At 37.6% G+C, this 23,955-nt stretch overlaps 2 protein-coding genes across 7 annotated transcripts in view; one reads left to right on the forward strand and one right to left on the reverse strand.

Moving 5' to 3' along the window:
* The first annotated feature begins 3,792 nt into the window (after positions 1 to 3,792).
* Positions 3,793 to 22,612, forward strand: LOC126809472 (paraneoplastic antigen Ma2 homolog). The gene is given in 3 exon segments (XM_050534080.2): positions 3,793 to 4,412; positions 4,414 to 4,660; positions 22,604 to 22,612. Coding segments are annotated over 3 exon segments (873 nt in total). The 5' UTR covers positions 3,793 to 3,795.
* The window catches only part of LOC126811152 (uncharacterized), an 81,000-nt gene continuing 79,212 nt past the window's right edge, over positions 22,168 to 23,955 (reverse strand). For all 6 annotated transcript variants that reach the window (XM_050536651.2, XM_050536653.2, XM_050536652.2 and 3 more), the window contains one exon: positions 22,168 to 23,779. Coding sequence is in view for 4 of the 6 variants with exons in the window: in XM_050536652.2 (XP_050392609.1) it covers positions 23,694 to 23,779 (86 nt within the window). In the remaining 2 variants the exon portion in view is untranslated. The remainder of the gene's footprint in view (positions 23,780 to 23,955) is intronic.

The raw sequence follows: 23,955 nt of genomic DNA on the forward strand, positions 1-23,955 counted from the left end.
ATGCTGATATATTTATAGACGTCTGCTTACCTCGTTGCCCCGACAAGTTTTGATTTGTCCCGTTAATCTACACTGTTGGTGGTTGACAGCATCATTACATGTATAACACGACGCATTATCAGGTATAACGGCTTCTTCTATAGAAATTATAACATATATTTTGTATCACATACAGCCCACGTGTAATAAAAAAAAAATATACATTTACAATCAATATAATAAGTTTACAGTTAAAATTAGTAAAATAGTTCTAGAAGACCATGGTAGTAAATTCGAGTGATGGGAGAAGGAAACTAAAATAATTCAAGCCCGGTTCCCATATGCGAGCAAGATACTAAAATTATGCCAAGTCCCTCGGACAACTGAAAAGTGCGGTTGAAATTCAAAACGCCGATTTAATACATGTTTATAAAATCATCATTTTAAAGACAGATCCTTTGGTCGAATTTCTACTTACAGTAAATTACACAGTTATTGACTATTTAAAGGACAATATTGGTGCCAGTCGTTATCACATATGTGATAGAGCTGGTTAAACACATTCCAAATATAATTTTAACACAGAGATCATTGCTACGATAGCTGAGTAATACAGTTTTCCAGAATCGGAAGTGACGAACGCCAAAGGAAAACACGAGTCATCTCTCTTTATAACTGACTGATGTGACGAGTGATAACGGATATACGGGGCGAATTTCTGCTCACTAATAATTCATTCGAAAACCAAAAATTGTTGTATGAGATTGTGAGAGGATATCTGACAATTCATAAAAAGAATTGACTGCCACTAGATAAGTGAACACGAAAGAAAAACAGAAAAAGTCCGTGCATTACCATGTTTTTATAAGATATAGAATGAATATAAACAAGGGAATGTACGGACTATTTCTATTTTTCTCGTGTTCTCTTATCTAATGACATTCAATTACTTTATTGAATTGTCAGGTATCCTCTTACAGTCCCATATATCAACTTTTGGTCTTCGAAGGAATTATTAGTGAGCAGAAATTCGGCCGTATATCCGTTTTCACTCATCACATCAGTCAGTTATATAGAGAGATGACTCGTGTTTTCCTTTGGCGTTCGTCACTTCCGACTCATGAAACCTGCATTACTCAGCTACCGTAGCAATGATCTCTGTGTTAAAATTATATTTGGAATGTGTTTAACCAGCTCTATCACATATGTGATAATGACTGGCACCAATATTGTCCTTTAAGATGAACGAAAGTTATACCTACGTGAATTGCATGTAGGGAATTGATTATTCGGTGTGTTTACAATTTGTAAACCATCTCTAGTATTATTACAAATAGCCCCGTTCAATTAAAGTTTACCAGGATTTGTTATCATCCATGTCTTTAAAGCTTTTGTATCAGAATCACATTGAATTTGATTTTCATTTAATTCTCTGTAACGGTAGAACAAAATAATATTATTGTCATACTAAACTTTAAACTTCTATTATAAGTTAATCTAGTTTTTTTTTTGACATTTGACACCATAACATATAAATATGATGTAATATTATACGTCGAGTATTATAGAATTGTTATTAGATAATACGTTCAGTATAGAATTGTTAAGATATACGTTCAGTATTATAGAATAAGATATTATACTTACACTGTAACAGGCCCTTCAGTGTTTAACGGCAGAGTTATAAAAGCATGGCGGGAAATACTTGTAATACGATTTCTCTGTAAATTTCTAAAATGAAATGAAATGAAATGAAATGGGGTTTAACGTCCTACTGTTCTGCTCCTAACCTGGGCTAATATACGCCATACAGTGTGCTATGAGGGAAATTTTGCCCGGACAGCGGCACTACGGCCTACTCTTATATCGAATTCCAACTACCAAGGGATCTTTTACGTGCACGCCAATGTGTACACGGGACATCGGTTTTTCGTCCCATCCGAACGACTAGACAGCTTTCCTTGTCAGCCCCTCCGTCCTGCATCACTGACAAGGGAGAACCACGCCGGAAAATCTGGATGAACTTTCTCGGCCAATGCAGGGATCAAACACCCGACCTCCAAGCTAGCGAGCTAGCGTCTTACCCACTTAGCCACGTGATCCCCTTCTAAAATGAATATTATATTTATTCATTATGACATTGTTATCACCAAAATTTGCTTTTGAGTCTGCTCCGTTAACGCAGATAGAGAGAGAGAGAAATTGGGTTTAACGTCCACTCGACACAAACTAGGTCATTTCGGGACTAACACATGGTTCAATTTTATGTCGCAGGGTTAATATGTATATTAATATTACGCTAGCGTGTTTTATTTTTGTGTGTTGAGGTTGTCCATAATAGTTTGTTCTTTGTCGGTAAGCTTGAGTGTGTCTGTCACGTGTGATTGTTTGAATGATCTGATTGGTTTTTAACTCCAGCCGCGAAATGCACGGAGATTCAACTGCACTCCACTATAGAACATCGCACAGGCTAGACATATGGAATAGACACATTTACATGTGTGTGTATTTAGATAACATATTCCATATGTATTTATAGTATTAAACCACACGTTGAATGGTAAGATTATATTCAATATCTTATATTTATCATCAATAGCTTTATAGTTGCTGATGAGTTTAAGTATGACGTGTTTGATCTATATTCGTAAAAGGCTATAATTTAAAGTGGTGCATCTGTGTTTTGTATAATATTTTCCTTAATATTGTTTATTTGTATTTGGTATAAATTGTTTTGCAGGTCATTTACGATCATATATTTATGTGATTAACCTAAATAAAGAATCCTACATGTTTTGGCGTGTTTTTAACTAACGACCCCGTGACATTGGCGCCCAACGTTTTAATGGTGAAATGGTATAAATTATGGTAAATGATCATCTCAACAAGCTAGCGACATTCACATTTCGTGTGTTAAAGTGGTGGTTCCTGATCAACAGTTCCTGAATTAAACCAACGTTCTTCCCAGAAAGTGTTTCTTTTGATGTAAGTTGTATTTTCGCGTTTACCGATCGTTTAAACTAAGAGCTCTCTATAAATTTGTGCACAGCGCGGTTCCAGGACTATCAACAATGCAGCGTCAGCGGATTCTTTGTAATCGGTGAAAAAGACATAAACTATTTAAAATTTGTGCTAATTAATTTTTCTTTTGTAAATCATTATAGTAATTATACCAATCAATACCTTGAATTTGTATAAATTATGTAAGTACTTGTTTGCTATTTAAGTTACTCTAAACATTCATAGTGTTTAGGGGAATACAGTCCCAACCCACCCAAAACCCTTCCCTTGCACTACCTCTCCCATGATTCGAATTGGCTGTATAAAGCTGAATCTACTTCTGTTAGATACCATTTGATCAACCCAGACATGTGTAGTTTTCCTGACCCAACCGTTCCTTTAAATTTGTGTCTTAAAATTGGTCTGTCTTTATCCGTAGTTGATTACATATATTATTTTGTTTAGTTTTTGACATCATTAATTTATTTTTGCAGTTACATCTGAATCAGTTCCAGTTTTTGATAATTAAGATTAAGATTTAAGTCTGCACAGTCTGCACTTTACACTTGCATCACAAGGTAACAAAAGGTTGAAAGAGAGGCTAGTTGTGTTTGCTGTATTTTTACATTTACATTTGGCGCTGCGTTGGCTCATTGTTTTCTTCAGGTTGTAGCGATGACAATTTATTTGATTCTTGACAATTCTTTAAATACAGTATTATTCATGTTTACTAGTATATTTAATATTGGCATACTCATATTAACCTTACTTATCTGTAGCTTTCGTAATATCCAAATTAGCTTAAACAATCATAAAATGGCATCCGGTGGTAAACTAGATGACATTGAAGAACAAGAAATTCAGCATATGATTGAAACACTTCGTGAAAGTCAATATGTAGTATTAACTAAGGAGGAATTCAACAAGCATAGGCGACCTCCGCAATTTTTAGAAAGTACTCCCAAGACGAATGTTAATCCGTCTCGGTTACACCGTTTTCAAGAACTACTTTCACGATCTCAGCCTTTACCCGGTACCGCAAAATCTTCGTCGCCGGAAAGAGCTATCAATCCAAATAGAAATGTAACCGGTATTCCGTATAACGAAGCCCCTAAATTACCCATGTTTTCAGGTGATGAACCTCCTCAAAAGGGTGACACAACGTTTGATGTTTGGCGGTTCGAAGTAGCATGTATTATATCCGACGAATCTATTTCAGAGCACAGCAGTTTGTTAGCAATCCGTCGGTCATTACGCGGCACTGCGCGACAAATTCTTATACCGTTAGGTGAAGCGGCTACTGCTAATCATATTTTAAAGAAACTCGATACATTGTTTGGAAATGTTAGCTCTAATGAATCCATCATGCAAAAGTTCTACACAGAGACGCAGAAAGAAGGCGAATCGGTGACTTCATTTGGGTGTAGATTAGAGTCTTTTACAAATTGCTATTGCTAATGGACATGTAGGTATTGCTGCTAAAGATGATATGCTCCGGTCTAAATTCTGGACAGGTTTACGTAATGAGGCATTGAAAAGTCAAACCCGACATAAATATGATACTGCTCGATGTTATGACGATCTGTTGCGCGAAATACGGTCTGTGGATCAGGAATTAAATACTAATGATAGAAATAAATATGTTAAGATTCAACCCAAGGTTCATCATAATCCTGTACAAGTACCCCAAAATGACAAAATTGATAAGCTTGCCGAACAGATGGAAGTTTTAATGAAGAAATTCCGACAACTTGAGAATAAAGTAGATTCTTTTCAAAAGTCTGATGATGCGCGTAACGATTATTCTGCTGCGATTAATCCAAATTTTCGTGGAGTTATTATAAGGAATTATCGTGGTACTTCTAGGCCTGGGAGTTACCATGGTTACAGTAATCAAGAGTATCGCGGTGGTGTCGGACGCGGCACTTACCGTGGTTATCGAGGTTCCTCTTCCTATAGTAGACCTTGATATCAACAGTTTAACACTCACCCAAAAGCTTAACCTCCTCTGTGGAAGGGCAGGCGGAGCGAGGTATATTGCCTAGCCCTACAAATTTGTTTAGAAACAGATTAATCGGTAAATCCAATGTTGGTGTTATTATCATTTGTGGAATTGAAATGGATGCATTGATTGATAGTGGTTCGATGATAACGTGCATATCTGAGAAATTTTATAGATCTTTAAATTCTCAGCCATTACTAAGAAATATTTCGGATTTCGAATTAAATGTATATACCGCTGGTGGAAATGAACTTCCGTTTATAGGATATATCGAAGCGTCTATTAATATATCGTTTTTATCGGAAGAAAACATTTATGTTCCGGTTCTAGTGACTTCCAACACAGATTACAACCTCAAGGTCTCTGTTGTTGTAGGTACTAATGTTATAAAACTTTGTAAGTTGTCTGGTCCAGATGATTCCATTCCAGAAGCTTGGAGACTTGCTGTTGACAGTATATGTATTGATAAAACAATACCAGTCAAATCGACAAATAAAATTCCGTTTACATTGCCCCCTAATACAGTAATGACTATACAAGCAATTGCAAGGCGACCTAATAATATTACAACTGCTATTACAGAGCTTACTGATACGACACAGTCTGGACATCTTATTGTTTGTCCTAGGTTAGTGAGCTTATGGTCAGTTGGAACCACTGTGCGTGTTCCTGTAAGAGTGTGTAACATATCTTGCCAACCGATTTTGATTCTTCCCAAAATCACTATATGCGGACTTAGCTCGGCGCAAGTTGTTGAATCGTGGTCACCTGACACAACTTCGAAGAAAGTTGGCGACACGTCTTCCCTCGATGAGCTTGGTATCAAAGTCGAATCTGATAGTTTGACAAAAGAACAATTGCTGAAAGGTAATGAACTACTGCAGAAATGGGAGAGTATATTTTCACGTTCTTTTACTGATATAGGCAATACTAATTTGGTAAAACACTCTATAAAGTTGAGTGATAACACTCCTTTTAAGGATGCATACCGTCGTATTCCCCCCTGGTATGTTTGAAGAAGTGAGACAGCATTTGAAAGAGATGTTAGAAGCTGGTGCTATCAGGAAATCTAATAGTCCTTATTGCTCGAACGTTGTCTTAGTTCGAAAAAAGGATGGCTCTTTAAGGTTTTGCATAGATTTTCGGAAACTAAACAACATTACGATTAAGGATGCGTATACACTACCCCGAGTTGACGAAACTATTGATTCGTTAATGGGAGCCAAATTCTTTAGTAAATTAGACTTACGTTCAGGGTATTGGCAGGTCGAAATGAAAGAAGAGGATAAAGAGAAAACCGCTTTCTCTGTGGGTCCACTGGGTTTTTATGAGTGTAATCGCATAGCTTTCGGCTTAACCAACGCACCTGCGACATTTCAACGCTTGATGGAAACGTGTATGGGTGATTTACATCTCACAGAATGTCTCATATTTTTGGACGATATCTTAATTTTTGGTTCCACGTTTGATGAGCACCTAGAACGTCTAGAACGTGTATTTGAGCCGTCAAAGTGTGAGTTTTACAAGACACAGGTAAAGTATCTTGGTCATATAGTTTCGGCTACCGGTGTGGGGAGCTAAGGAGCAGAATGCTTTTGATATCATAATCAATAAACTTACGTCACCTCCTATATTGGCGTATGCTGATTTTAGCAAGCCCTTTATCGTCACAACAGATGCCAGCCAAGATGGGCTAGGCTCAGTTCTTTATCAGGAGCAGAATGGATATGAGCGTGTTATCGCTTATGCAAGTCGTGGATTAAGACCCAGTGAGCGTAATTATCCGGCTCATAAGCTTGAATTTTTGGCTCTGAAGTGGGCTTTATCCGATAAGTTTCACGACTATTTGTATGGAAACACATTTGAGGTACGAACGGATAACAATCCTTTGACGTATGTAACAAAATCAGCTAAGCTTGATGCTACCAGCCATAGGTGGTTGGCCTCTTTGTCTCATTACAACTTTAAATTGGTATATAGAAATGGCAAATCTAATTCAGACGCTGATGGATTGTCCCGAAGGCCTCGTGCTGAAATGTTTCATGACGTCATAAAAGCCGTCTGTGAAGTTGCTTTAGTAGGTAGGGAAGCGCTTCCATTAGCAGAATGTTTAGTATTAACAGACGGTGAAGAGCTTAACCCAGAAATTCATGATACTGATCGAGTGTCTGGTCAAGATTTCAATACCACTGATTGGGCAAGAGAACAATCGAACGATCTTGTTATTGATAGAGTACTCTTTTTGTTAAGATCTGGTGTACGACCTTCGACAATAGATGTTAAATGTGAATCAGAATATGTTCGTAAGTATCTACGCGAATGGAGCAAATTGATCATTCAGAATGATATCTTGTATCGAACAACTGTTTTAGAGAATGAAGAAGTTAGACAATTAGTTTTACCATCATCGTTCAAAAACATCGTGCTTAAATATCTTCATGATAATGTTGGTCATCAGGGACGAGACCGGACATTGTGGCTTGTACGTCGTAGATTTTATTGGCCAGGTCTGGAAGCTGATGTAGAAGCTAAAGTTCAGAACTGTGGAAGATGCATACGACGCAAGACGCCCTTGAAGCGGAAAGCTGAATTGGTATCAATTCAGACATCCTATGGAACTGGTATGTATTGACTTTTTATCTCTTGAAAGATCTAAAGGCGGATATGAAGATGTTTTAGTTATTACCGATCACTTTACAAAATACGCCCAGGCATTTCCTACCCGTAATCAATTGGCGAAAACAACAGCAAAAGTTCTGTATGAAAACTTTATCAATTATTACAGTTTTCCAGCAAGACTGCATAGTGACCAAGGTAGAAACTTTGAAAGCCGTGTAATTAAGGAATTATGCAAGTTGGCTGGTGTAGAAAAGAGTCGTACGACGCCGTACCATCCTATGGGTAACGGTATTGTAGAACGTTTCAACCAGACGCTAATTAGTATGCTTGGTACGCTTAAAGATTATCAGAAAGCGGATTGGAAATCATATATCGCCCCGCTCGTGCATGCTTATAATGCTACAAGACACGAGACGACCACTTTTTCGCCTCACTATTTAATGTTCAGATGGCACCCAAAATTAGCTGTAGATGCATATTTAGGATTGGATGATCCACCAGATGTGATATCAACTAGAGAGAATTATGCGAAGAAGCTGAAACGAAGACTAAATTATGCTTATAAGGTAGCCACTGCTGAATCAAAACGACGTAGTATGCGTACTAAAGAACGGTACGATTCAAAGGTAAGGGATTCAATTTTACAGGTAAGCGATAGTGTTTTAGTCAGAAACTTGGGTATAAAAGGTAAGCATAAACTTTCAGATAAATGGGAGAAAGATCCATATATTGTATTAAAAATTCCCAATCAAGATGTTCCCGTTTATGAAGTGCAGAAGGATTCCGGGAAAGGGCCAAAAAGAACACTTCACAGAAATCTCCTCCTTCCGTTCATGTCAATTCCTCGATTTGAGTCCGTTCAATCGGAGTCTGAAGATGAAGAATCCGTCCCAAAACGAACAAAGGCTAAGCCAAACACATCTGTGGAATCTCCTTCAGAGGATAGTAGTTCAGATGATAATAATGTTCCTAGATACGTAATAACCGCAAGAAGAATAAAACAACGTCAGCGTGACGGGGATATATCATCCATAGAAATGTTTGACGGTTCTAGTTTTCCGGTAGATTTCAATTCAGTTTCGCCTTCGCGAACACATTTAGGTACAACCATGGATGTTAGTAATCGAGATCGTACGGGTGAAACTTTATCGGCACCTGATGAAACCTATGTAATTACACCTCCGTTGCCACGCCCTGTAAGAAATCGAAAACCACCAGATAGGTTTGGGGAATGGCTTATGATTCAACAAGTTGACCCGCGTGATCCCGTTTTTGTGTAATCTTTTTCAGGATAGATTAGTGCAGGGGAGAATGTCGGGAGGTTAGTCTATCAATAGAGTATTGATGTATTATATTCATATGAATATTTATTTTCAGCTGATTACTAAGTTAATTTACATTGCTTAATCAACGTTAACGATACTAGTATATTCATCGATTTGTAATTTTCACATTCAATTTGGTGTAACTAATATTTATTTTTCAGGTATATATAGTTGTATCCTGTAAATGTATGGTTTTGTTCTCTGGTGAAATGCCAGGAGGCATTTTCTCTTAGCAGGGGAGAATGTCGCAGGGTTAATATGTATATTAATATTGCGCTAGCGTGTTTTATTTTTGTGTGTTGAGGTTGTCCATAATAGTTTGTTCTTTGTCGGTAAGCTTGGGTGTGTCTGTCACGTGTGATTGTTTGAATGATCTGATTGGTTTTTAACTCCAGCCGCGAAATGCACGGAGATTCAACTGCACTCCACTATAGAACATCGCACAGGCTAGACATGGAATAGACACATTTACATGTGTGTGTATTTAGGGGTCTTTAGCAGTGGGAGGAAACCGGAGGACCCGGAGAAAACCCACGAGGTTGGACAGGCGACCCTACTCCTTGTCACGTACAACTGGGGAATCGAAACCCCGCCAGTTGACTCAATGACAGACCGTATGATACAACGCGCGCGTGCTAACCATTCGGCCATCCAACCCCCGGTTAACGCAGATAGCAATCACTTACATTTTGTTGGTTTGAAGGAGATCAATTTCTATGACCTTCGTTTTTTATCTGTTTTATAGCTGACTTGCTTGTACCTAGTAGTTAAACGCCTCCCGAATTCTGTTCTATGTATTGTATTTTAAGAATTGTAATTAAACATTAATAAGCAATTCGTGCTATAACAAATAAATGAAAAAAAAAAGAAGAAACAAATAACGAAATAACGTACATATTATTTAGGTTTGGAAGATGCTGGAACATATCAGCTGGTATTGAAGTCGGTTTATTTTTGTTTAAAACTCTCAAACGATGAAATAACAAACATAAACAATGTCACAATTGTTTGGAATTTCCAATACACCAAGAATAATATGATACTGGATCGATTATTTTAAAATCTGTAATGTTCATAATATTATTTCAGCGAAAAATAACAATTTAATTAAATTAAAGATACATTAAGGAAGATTAGATAAAGAGCTGACAGTTCGCACTAAATAATGTAAAGGCAATTTGCTGGAAATTTTCAGTCAAATTGATCCACAATGAACCGAGAATTAAGCGATTGAAATTTCGGCCTAGCCTCGATCATCATTACTAATGTCGGTACGATAAAAAAAAGTCTCGATTATCCATTTCATGATTAAATCATGAAAGTTGGGAAGCAAATGGGATCATAATCCACTAAAGATCGCAGTCTAGCTATGACATTGAGAGTTGATTATGGTCTGGATAAGTTAATTAATGTCTACTTAATAATTTAGATAACATTTCAAGCCTAAAGAAAGACCTGCAATAGGTTGATTTAGCTCTTGCACAATGTATGCTTGATTAATAATCCATTACACCAGGGAAGACCAACCTCAGATGCATGCGCCAAACATGGCGCATTGAATTGGATGATTTGAAGTGGCACATTGTATTCCTGTGATAATAATAGAGTAAGGCAGTAAGCGTGCTCGTTATTTTTAGCGAATTTATTAATTTCGCGAAAATCCTTTTTAGCGGATGTTACCTTCTTTCACATTAATCTGTTTTTTTATTCAGTTAAAAATTTGCTTAGGAATCAAACTACAGTATAGGAAAGATGGACTTTTGTTCTGCTATTATACCGTAAATATTCAATACGCGTTGGCGCATCTGAATTCTTGTGTGAACAAATTGGCGCATGATATGTAAAAGTTTGACACCACTGCATTACACAAACACACTTACATTACAAGTGTGGTGTGTACAAGAATAGTGTTAATTATAAAACACAAGTGTGATGTGTTCAAGAATATATGATTTAAAGGGGCATTTTCTAAATTTGGTGACTTAGAGATATTCAACTGTTGAATCAGCGACCTGGACAACGCTGTCAGACACACGAGGTTAGACACGTGAATTATTCTGACGTAATTTGGATAAATATTTTAAATGGATACAGTTTGGAAATGTATTCTATGATACTTAAATTAATTTTAAATTAAACATATTTCTAAAGGCTTTCGGGTGTATACTCTCAATATTGTTATTCATTAAAAATCTGGAATAATAAAAATAACATGATAACTGATTGGGAGTGGGAATGGGAGTTGTGGTGGGGGGGTGTCAAAGTGGCTCAGGCTCAATAATAAGGAGGTCCCAGGCATGGTGTTGGTCGCGAAATCTCCTTGGGATTTTCCTGAAATGAAATAAAATGGGGTTTAACGTCCTATTGTTCTGCCCCGACTTGGCTAATGAAGACGGACATACAGTGTGCTATGAGTGAAATTTTGCCCGGGCAGCGGCACATTAGCCTACTTTTATATCGAATTCCAACTGCCAAGGGATCTTTTACGTGCACGCCAATGTATACACAGGGCCTCAGAAATCCTGATGAACTTTCCCGGCCAATGCAGGGACCGAATGCGCGACCTTCAGACTAACGAGCAAGCGTCTTACCCACTTAGCCACCGTGGCTCCTGGGATTTTCCTGTCTGGTCCCCATTATCACTGGTCCAAGACAGAACACCTGGCAATGAAAGAGGGTCTAGTCTGTTGGGCGGGAAAACATGCCGAAGTCCCACGGTTTACGTAAAATATCCCTTGACAATTGAGTAGGCGGAAACACCACTGTCCGCTCCATATTTCCCCCAAGGCACCCTGCATACCGCATGGCCAGTTGTTTCAGAGAACTAGGACGTTCAATCCTGTCATTTTCATTGGACAAAATTCTTGTGTACCTTTAATACGAGAGTGCTGATACGCATGGAAGGGAGATAAATCTATTTGCATTGCAAACGTTAACATCAACTATTTCTTATAAATTGTTCAGATGAAATGGAATGGGGTTTAATGTCTTACTGTTCTGCTCCGACTGGGCTAATGAAGATGGGCAATGGTTTTTAATACCATCCGAACGACAATACGTTGTCCCTTGGCAGGCCCTCCGTTCTACACCACTGACAATGAGGAACCGCACCGGAAAATCTCGATGAACTTTCTCGGCCAACACAGGGGTCGAACACGAATGAATGGTATTGCAAAATGATTATTCTAACTAATTTTTATTTGTGTCATGTTTATCATAACTGTCCATTTTGTAGAAACCCTTCTCCATTATATTCGGAAAAATGCAACAATCATTGGTTTTAAGACAATCCATCGTGATGGCGAATATTGGTGAAGCGCTCAGAAGTTACTTTTGGACAGAATATAGCGCTATATTCGTGTAGATGATAAGGGAGATAATTGCATTAGAACTGAGATCTCTGAAAAAAGAATAATAATCAAAGATTATTAATTATCATTTTATCCAACGGCAGGCTCGGAATTCTAACTACTGTAAGTTTTTTGGTGTGGATTTATCATTTTCTTACTTTGTATTTATGTATATATAAATATCCACGGCAAGAATATTAATGCCTTTTAATATAAATCGAAGGTAACCAAGAGTAACAAGATAAAACACCCATATAACAAATATGAAATCTGAAGTCCGGTAACATGAAACATGATCAGCTCTACTATTAAAGAAAATGCGGACATAAAAAGTGTGTATAAGTGTTTAATATGCAATAAACACGCAACGTATAATCATGAAGAATGTGATGATAATATAAATTTAATTTTCTTGGTTACGTTTAGTTACCAACAAATCGGGTCGGTCACACAAATAGGTTATTGGTTTTAATGTAGTACGAAAGCAATTGACAATTCTCATCGGGTTTAGCCCAACTACAAGTGATTCAATGTAAATACATTTCATGTAGATATGCTGCACTTTTCCCACACTCGATACGAACCGGATGTGTTAAAAATGTATATGTTAAAGCTCAATGATGAAAAAACAGAGTTCGTGCAAATCAGTTCTAATCATCATTTATCCAAAATATCTGTTAGTAATATCTGAATTGGTAATTTTGATGTTAACCCGGTTAACAGCGTTCGAAATCTTGGTGTAATTTTGGATAAGAATATGAACATGAATGCTCACATCTCCTCAATCTGTAAAGCTTCCAACTTCCAACTTCACAAAATTGGACGGATCTGCAATTTCCTCGACATCGACTCTACAAAACTGTTAATTAACTCTTTGGTGACCTCACGTCTCGATTACTGCAACTCGTTACTCTACAACTTACCAGCATATCAAATTAATAGACTACAAAAGATTCAAAACAAAGCTGCAAGAATTGTTACAAGAACTAAATTATACACCAATATTACCCCCGTTTTGAAAGAACTCCACTGGCTACCGATTAAGACCAGAATCGATTTTAAAATTCTCATGCTGACTTTCTATGCTTTGTCATGTAATGACTCTCCTGTATATATTAAAGAATTAATTCAACCCTACCACCCTACCAGAAATCTTCGTTCCGAAACTAAATACCTTATTAAATCAGTAACTGCAAACTCTTCTTTCGGTAGACGCTCCTTTGCTTTTGCGGCAGCAGAACTGTGGAATTCTAATGATTTTCCTATAGAACTAAAGTACTGTGCATCAATTGACCGTTTTAAAAAGAATCTTAAAACCCATCTTTTTAGAAACGTTTTCTTTTAACTGTTGATTTTTTAACTAGTGTTTTTGTTTTAATTGACCATAATGTTACCAAAGAGCAGCTTCGGTTGGATTTTAGGACATTATTATTATTATTATTATTATTATGCAAGCAATTAAATGTAAGGCTAAAGTTTTGTTTTATTTCAACACATAAAATGACAAGCCTGAAAACGGTATTTACAACTGTTTTAATATGTATTTGGCTCTGTCACAAACTTTCATCACATTCGGTTAAACTGTTTGGTTGTGACAGGTCATAACAATCAAGTAGGGTCTGTTGTTATCAGAAAATGGACCATATCGAGGCGAGAGCTGTGATTAAGTATCTGCATAAAAAGGGTCTAACACCGAAAGCCATACATGATGATATGGTTGAGACATTAGGAGATGATGCTCCTTCATATGCCACAATTAAAAGGTGCTTAGCTGAATTCAAGCGTGGCCGAGACAGCATTGAACACGAACCACGCCCTGGTCGACCAAAAACTGTGTCAACCCCTGAAATAGTACAAAAAATCCATGATCTGATAATGAATGACCGGCGAGTTATTGAACGATTCATAACTGGTGTAGTTGGTATTAGCCAGGAGAGAGTTCATTCTGTTATCACTGAAACTTTGGAAATGACAACGGTTTCAGCACGATGGGTGCGAAAGCTTTTGACGCCTGATCAAAAGCGTTCAAGACACATCATGTCAGAAGAGAATCAGCCTTAGTTTAAACCGATCCTGACCGCTTCCTAAAACAAATTGTTACTATGGATGAAACTTGGGTCCACCACTTTCAGCCAGAAACAAAAGAGCAGTCAAAACAGTGGAAACATGTGACGTCGCCAACCCCAAAGTAGGCAAAGGCAGGAAAGGTGATGGCCTCAGTATTCTGGGACTCTGAGGGGGTTCTCATGGTGGATTACCTCTAAAAGGGTCAAACAATTAACGGTAGATACTATATATGCATCACTTATAAGGCAGTTGAGGCAAGAAATTAAGACCAAAAGACGAGAAAAGCTGACCAAAGCTGTGATTTTCCACCAGGACAATGCGCCAGTGCACAAATCAGCTGTTGCCATGTCAGCAATCCATGACTGTGGTTTTCAACTTCTTCAGCATCAACCCTACTCTCCTAATTCAGCTCCCTCAGACTTCTGTCTGTTTCCTGATCTGAAGAAATGTCTTTCCGGTAGCCATTTCCCGTCTGACGATGACGTCATTGCCGTTGTGGATAATTTTCTACACACCCAAGACAAAGACTTCTACAGAACTGGAATAAAGGCTCTGCAAGGCCGATTGCAGAAGTGTATTACAATGAAAGGGGACTATGTTGAAAAATAAATGCATTTGTTTTGAATTTCTTGTTTCTTTCTGTGTTAGACTCACTACTTATCAATCACCCCTGGTAATAAAACTCCTAAAGAGCTGCATAAATATATAAAATGCAATCATCAAGCTCTGAAAACTGTTTTAGTACACATAAGTCAATATAACCAACCTATCTTTGGATCATGAAAGTATACAGGGTAGTTATTTCCAATAAAAGTATAGCATATTTGGTATATATGGAAAGTAGCGACACTCAATCTCACTAGAAACAATATTGTTTGAGGCCTTCAACACATATTTTACCCCTAGATCATTTTGGAAAGACAAGTCTTAAGTTTTGTAATCTGTGCATATGGGGTACCTGGGAGCGCCCCGCCCCCAACCCTGTCAAATTTAGTTAGAGTTAAACTTCAATGTCCATCCACAATTTTCTTGCAGACTTTTCATACTTAACACTAAGAAACAGAATGTTTGGCTTAAGAGCATAAAATGTTGTACTAATGCTACTTAAGAGCTTAATTAGCACTAATTAGTGACCGTAATTAAAATTTAGAGTCCATAACTGCAACAAAGCCTAATGGCTAACTAACCAAATCAGGAAACCGAAAATACCACTTAAGAGCGACACAATTTTTATAAACTTTGTTCAAGACTGTGTTCAAAGGTGACAAAGGTCAAATTTCGGGTCGCATAAATGACGTTTGAGCGGATTTGATCAAATTGTCAGTGTATCGATAATCACTTACATTAATAATTTGGACGAGTAGGCAAGCACTAACACGGCATGGAATTATGAACATTTGGCTAAACACGAAACCTGAAAATTTGTATTTCTTCGTTAGTTTCACATGACTAGAGGCGTACTCGATTGAACGTTCCGGAATTGAATTCTCTCAATCCCAAAAATAGTGACAATCGAGTGAAAATGGGTACTTCGGGCTACAACGCATGCGTCGACTGGATTTATAAATATTTCACCCAACCATGCAGCCGAAACCCGTTCGTCGTGTTGAATTACGTCACAGTTCTACTCACACCACCTCCGTCGTCGGGACTGACAGATCTGTGACAGGACTGAATTCCGCGTCACTCGATTGCAATTCTGTCAATTCGGGACGTTCCGGACTGTGAATCGAGCATCCCCTAGTATACATGCGGCAGGATTCTTTCGCTCTAAGTAACCATTTCCATTTAAAAAATTGTTATTACAATACTTCGGCTATTTTGTTGGACTCGGATTAGACTTTTCATTTCTGTGGTTTCCGAGCACTCTTCTTCGAATTCCAACCGTCAAGGTTCCTTTTATGTGCACGTCAATTGAGAACGGGTGGGCCTCGGTTTCTCGTCCTATTCGAAATGAAATGGGGTTTAACGTCCTACTGTTATGCTCCAAACGGGGCTAATAAGACGGGAATACGCCGTACAGTGTGCTATGAGGGGAAATTTTGCCCGGACAGCGGCACTACGGCCTACTCTTATATCGAATTCCAACTGTCAAGGGATCTTTTACGCGCACGCCAATATGTACACGGGACCTCGGTTTTTCGTCTCATCAGAATGACTAGACAGCTGTCCTTGTCAGGCCCTCCATCCTACGTCCAATCCAAACAACTAGGCGCACTGTGAAGAGCGGATTTGGACAATCTACAGCAGGACAGTCTAGTCGATAAAAGAGAAAATACAATCAGATTAAGAGCTTGTCCGCGAGTGATAACCCTTGGGTCGGGGATTTGGACTAAATTTCTTCTGTGGGATGGGTAAGTACCCGGATACACCCCCAGAAAATATTATGTTGATTCAGTTGATACCAACCTGGCAAATTGAAAAAATATTTTGTAATAGAAAAATACTCAAAAAATCGGCTACTTTGGAACTAAATTTGGATGATCTGTTATTCGGACAATAATTGATTTGGACAGACGAAATTTTGGGCATTAGTAGGACCACCCAGGCCCCTCTTACACACATAGTTTTAAGTTTCTACTGCCAATGATATCTTGGTACTGGCCTGATACTCAACTCTCTTTGAAAATTGAAATTATAGAAAAACAAAGTTTGAGGGGCTATGTTACCCTCAACTAGCAACCTTCCTACTAACAAAATAAAAGAAAGAGAAATAAATTAAAAATTGAAAATTGAAATTAATGAAAACCAAAGTTTGAGAGGCTATGTTACCCTCAACTAGCAACCTTCCTACTAACAAAATAAATAAAAAAGGAAAATAAATTAAAAACACAAAAATTGGGATAAAATTTTCCGTCTACCAATGCACCAGATGAATAATATGTATGGACATCTTTACAAATTTAATATATTCCATTTAATCATTAGCAAGGATGATTTCGACTTGAGAGGGGTTTAACGTCCACGGGACACAAACTAGGTCATTTTGGGGCGAACATTCAGTCGTCATCAAGGATGATTTTGACTTGAGAGAGAAATGAGGTGTAAGGTCTACTCGACACAAACTAAGTAATTTTGGGACTAACATGATACAGTTTTATTTCAATAATTCGCGTGTGCGAAAAGAGAGAATCCGTGAGATTGGACAGACAACACTAGACCATGTTACCTACAAGCTTGTAATGGAAACCTAGCCACTTAACTCTATAAAATACCTTATGATCTATAGCGCATGTGTTAGATCACTTTTGACTTAACCAAGGGACAAGTTTCACGAATGTCCAATGAAATTTACACATAGAATAAAAATTATATGAATAATATGATATAGTAATGAAATGAAACATATTTCAGCTCTCGGGTAAAAGATCACTACGTGGTTCGCAGTGTACTTTCTCGTGGCTGGGAATGTTCGGTGGAGAGCCGGACAACCGATCACAAACTGTTACGTTGCCCATGGCTTGAAGAAATTGAAATGTTTCTGCGGGATGTACATGTTCGCGCGTATATCAGGTTTTAAGGACGGGGGGTTGTAGATGATCCAGTGGCATAAACACATGATAGCATGACACACATGCTAAAATTGATTATCATTATATCTTTTAAATTAACAATAGATGGAATGTTAGAATTGCATATGTACACATATATAGAGATATTAAGTATGGTATTGTTCGACGGGTGCCTCTGTTCACTGTCGACTATCTTTGAATGACCACTGATTATCACCTTTTCTTCCATGGTCGGTTACTTGAACGTGCCAAATAGGTTATTTTGGTCAAAAATATTTTAGGAATTAGACCGCGCTTATTTCCATCTGTATTTAGAAGCCGATCAGTGTATAGAAACATTTGGAAGTTTTAATGGAGAGTTATTGAAAATCAGGAGACAACATACATTCCATATTAAAATCTACTGAAGGGAAAGATGACATATATAGGCCAAAACATCAGTACAAATTTAAAATGGGGTCCCAAAACTAAGAACATAGGAAGGCAGGTCAGGATCTTAAGTGAACACTTCTGCTCGAACATAGGTATGCAAGTGTAGTCAGAATTATCCCATCTCCAATAGAAGGCTTGATCTCACTTTAACTAGAACATCTTATCAAGGCACCCACCCCGGCGTCCACCCCCATACAATAGGAATCTTATAAACATATTTAGAGATGTTTCATCAAGCTCTTAGAAAATCATCATTTAAATCAACGTGAACTCATTTCCCCGCCAATTTTATCCCCACCCCACCCCTCCACACGCGCACACCTGCTACCCCCACCCCACCTCCCCATAACTCAAAACAGTTGTCCAGGGGCATCATAAACACTTATTTATAGATGGGCAGTCCTAGAAATTTATGTTTTATTAATATAATTATGTCAACATAATGACATCACCCCCCCCCCTCCATTGTAGACATTTGACCCCCTATATCTCGAAAACACCCCCACAAACGCCTGATCACCACCCAGATTCGGAATCTACGCAAAAAAACTGATCTAGAAAAACTTGGTCTTATAAATTCACAGCTCGGGTGGCGATTCCCCCCCTTCAGCCACCGGACTAATAATTTTAAATACCCTGTACTATGTACGTTAATCATGTTATATATCAGATTATAACATTCATGGTATATATATATATTCATGGGTAAAATGTAAGACCCGTAAAACGAATGTCATTGTTTTTGTGTCGTACTTGTGTTCAAAAGAAAATTTATGCACTCGACTCTAATCAAAAATATGATTAAAACAAAATATTTCAAAAGTTAAAAGCTATAAACTTGGCAGAGATTTTACTAGAATGTTAAAGATAGTAACAAAATAAAGGAATACGTATAGTTATGTGTGTGAAGCCCAAACTCAATACCGAGCCGGGATTACACAAAACATGAATTGTCGTAAAAGTACCGTAAACCGTGACATCTTGTAATACCTTTTTTATTCGTTGGGATAATAAATTGTGCAATGGATTTTAATTAACGGGAGTTGATTTCAAACACACAGGTAAGTTTATAATAACCAAAGTTAAGTAGTTTGATCATAATCGAAGAAATCCGTTTAAAATTTACGATGGTGCAGGCCAATATTTGCTACTTCGGCCGAGAAAATGTATGTAATAAACCAAACATCAAACACAACATCGCACTAAAACGGGGCACCCTTTAATATTAGCAAATATATCTTGCAGAGGACAGGTCACACAGCCTCGAATTACGGTCCAGTCAATATTTACTTTAAAAGTTATGTATAAAATACTATTCGAAACGTCGCCTAAATATATCAGAAGTTGTTTCCATAGGTATATGTTATATAGAGAATCTCTTACGAGCCTTTTGTGATATTTTTTGATATCAAAAAAGACGAGTAGGAGATTTTATTTATCACACAATCCTTTCTTATGTGCACAAATAAATAAATATAATTCTTTGCTATAGACTTCACTTTTACTGAACCTGATTACATTACGGCGTAGTGATACATCATTTTTTGACAGCAATTCAACCATTGCAAAGTCCTTTGTATTGACCATCAAAGTCAATTAAATAAAACTAATTCATTTTTAATAAAAAAAGGAGTTACTTTTAATAAAAAAAGGAGTTACTTTTAATAAAAAATGAACTGTTCTTTGAAAATACAAAAATGTAGTTCCTTTTTAACTGACCAATCAAATTCATGTAAAGGATATCTCCTAGGCCTAAGAAGATATCGCAGTAGATTGTGAAATTTATCACACAAGCGATATCTACTGTAGAATGTATTATTGGGTGATAAAGTTTATTACTCTAAATATACTGAGCGCCATGGAAAACGCACCACTTTTTTTCCCAAATATTTTATTACTAGGTGGTTTTGTATGTATAATATTATGCAATACTATGAACTATTGTTTCACACAATGCTCCCAAACGCAAAAAATATCGGCATGCACAAAAAAAATTGTACGAGATGCACATGAAAAACCCAATATTCACGTGCAGCATTGTGTGTGAGCCCTTTAAAAACATTTTTTTAACTTAATGTGCAGTACATGAACTGTGAAACGTCAATCTGTCGTAATTTGTTGTTGGATGTGTGAAGGAATCGAGCTAGAGATGCCGAGACTTACTGAAAATCAACGGAATGAAGCCATGGGAATGTCCAGGGCTGGCAAGTCTACACGTGCTATTGCCAGACACTTCAATTGTCATCAGTCCACTATTGTAAGGTTGGTGGAACGTGTTCGAGTTACTGGATCAACACGTGACCGTCAACGTCCTGGTCCACAACGCGTTACAACCCAGGCTCAAGACCGCTTCACCCGGGTCACTCATCTGCGTGACAGATTCCGCCCAGTGACTCGAATAGGTGCAGCAGTCGTCGGAAGACAAGGACCTTACTGGTCTAAGAGAAGTAGGACTCCGTGCACGACGACCTTATGTTGGCGCTATCCTCAGGGATCATCACCGTCAGCGGCGTTTGATATGGACTCAAGGACACCAGACATGGAGAAGAGTAGACTGGCAAAGTGTGCTCTTCAGTGATGAGAGTCGCTTTCATCTTTATCACGCTGATGGCCGTCAACGTGTGTGGAGACGTCTTGGGGAACGTCTTGCAGACTGCTGCGTCTTCGAAACGAATCGATGGGGTGGGAGAAGTGTAATGGTTTTGGGAGGCTTCACATTTCATCACCGGACCGCCCTACACATTTGCAGGGGTCGCGTTAATGCTGTAGCCTACTGTGATGATGTCTTGCAACCAATTGTTGTTCCGATGTTTCGAGCGCACCCGCAACTTCAGCACTTCCAACAGGATAATGCACGTCCGCATACCGCCCGTTTTAGTATGAACTACCTGGCTGCTAACAACATCAATGTCTTGGACTGGCCAGCCATCTCTCCGGACATGGCACCGATAGAACATGTCTGGGATGAGATCGGACGCCGTCTGTGTCGTGACCACAGATGCACACCATTGCTGCTTTAGAAGCTGCTCTTGTCCAAAAATGGAACAATTTGCCCCAGGCCTTCTTTCAAACATTGGTAAATTCCATGCGACGTCGCTGCACAGCGTGCGTAAGAGCCCGTGGAGGACACACGCGCTACTGACATCTGTGTCGTACTTTTGGTTTCGACCCCTCTGATTTTGTACCGTTGATTACAGATTAAACATCCATAAGTGTACAAATGTGTTGTTATTGATGTGTTCCCATTTGAATATTGTTCACAATAAGAAGCAAAATAAATAAGATATGTTTACAGGATCATTTTGTTATACGAAAAACTAAGTGATGCGTTTTCCATGACGCTCAGTATATATTAGAAGCTGTGTCCATAGGTATGTGTTATAGTTTATTACTCTATATTAGAAGCTGTTTCCATGGGTACATGTATGTGTTATAGTATCCAGTTACTAAAAGATGCATAGTTTCCATTACCTCTTTCTTATATGCCTGGTTGTGTTTTTTAAAGGAATTATGTCCTACCTTTGTATAATATATGCATAGCTACTTACATGTACTATTTGGACACTGGCAATGTTTGAACCCTATATCGATTACTTCCCTTGTTTGCAACCTTTTCTACTAACTAAATAGTTGTAAACCGTTTTTATCAGTGTACTACCCAGCTTTCTTGTAAATACATGGCCGATCAGGACATAATTCTAGAATAATACAATGTTTGGAAAATGCTCTCTTTTTTTTGTGTTTTGTGTGTCCATGTGTTATGCTTGTTGGGTGTCTAGTCCACGGGTTTGACATCTGGGTTTCTATGATTGTGCTGTCATATTATATATATATAGAGAGAGTCAGTTTAATGAAGCCACCAATATTCTAGATACAAAGGATGGAACATAAACATTTTATTCAACACACATATACAATAATAATACAGAAAATGAAGTCAGTTGGAATGTTAAAGGATTACATTTTTAAAAAAGAAAATGAACAGATGAAAAACTAAAATGGAATTCATATAACACACATCCATGTACACATATGCAGCCATACATTATCAATCCGATGACGAACTATAATCGCCTTAAAATACGATTTAAAATGGTTGGGTTTTTTTCGTACCTGAGACTAAATATCTAAAATTAATACATACAAGTAATATATTTACACATATTGAGCAATAAATGAAAGTTATGTGCCACAAAGCAATAAAATATTTAATGAGCAATTATTTTAATAAAGCAACATAAACTTTATTTTGGGTTCCACAGTTTTATGTAAATTCACAAAAAAGCTAAAATCAACTTTTAAATATATATATTTTAGATTGAATAGAACCGCGTCAATCCTATATCACGTGGTATGTGTCGTATTATAAATACTGAAGAAAAGGGACAATGAAAATTAGGTTTCATATAATAGAAGTGAAGAAGTATCTAGTAGTGGCTAGGGGTGGGGTGGGGGTAAGTTTTAGTCATTAAAGATTCATTGTGTAAGATTTAGATAAGTGTTAGTCTTGTTATAATAGTTAACAAATAGTAGTGCAGCATGAATATATTGAAAATTTAATTCAGATTACTTTGTTCTGAGCAAAGCTATCACTGTTCGGAGTTTTGACAATATGTGGCATTTATTGTCTATTATCGTAACAACGATACTTGTTATTCGAGACTTTTCCTAGCTTGTCCATTTTTAAACTAAATCATTAAATTTGTCGAAGCTTTCTAATCCACTTAAAGTCGGAACCATCTGATGACCTGGAGGGATGATTAAAGATACATTATGCAAGAGCTAAATCTGTCTATTGCAGGTCTTTCTTTAGGCCTGAAATGTTATCTAAATTATTATTTAGACATTAATTAACCTATCCAGACCATAATTAACTCTAGATGGCATCGCTAGCCTGCGATCTTTAGTGGATTATGAGCCGATTTACTGCATAACTTTCCTTCACGATTTAACGATTAAATGGATAATTGAGACTATGCTGTTTATCGTACTGAATTTAGTAATGATGATCGAGGCTAGGCGGACATTTCAACCGCTTAGTGCTCGGTTCATAGTGGATCAATTTGAATGAAATTTTTAGCAAATTGCCATTATATTATCTAGTTTTTAACTATTATAGTGAGAATTGCCAACTCGTTATCGAATCTCCCATAATGCATCTTTAAATAATAGTTCATATATGATTTGTAGCCAAAATTGAGACCCGCAATAGGCAGATTTAGCCCTTACAGAATACATGAATATTATTGTTGGGGGAATCCAGTACAGCATAACTAAAAAGGGTCAGCCAGAGCACGTCGATCTTTGTTGGAAATTACCCCACTGTCCAGTGATGTGCTACTTCACAGACTCTTCTTATCAGCAGCAGTCTTCTTTTACCCTGCAGAAACCCGTAGCCAGCTTTCCTTTATATATAGGAACTAGACGTAGTGTCACTGTACCGTCTATTATACACGTCGTTCTCTCTCTTCACCTGGTATTTATCACTACTATCTGTAAAATAACAAAGTTTGAATTTGATTAAATGTAATCTGTTCAGTCGTCATTGAGAGAGAGAGGGGGGGGGGTCAAATATTAATAATTGGTTTGTACGGAGGGGTCTTTAGCAGTGTGTGTGTGTCTGTCTGTGTGTGTGTGTGCGTGTGTGTGTGTGATGGTGTGTGATGGTG

The sequence above is a fragment of the Patella vulgata genome, chromosome 2 (assembly GCF_932274485.2).
Source record: "Patella vulgata chromosome 2, xgPatVulg1.2, whole genome shotgun sequence".
Lineage (NCBI taxonomy): Eukaryota > Metazoa > Mollusca > Gastropoda > Patellidae > Patella > Patella vulgata.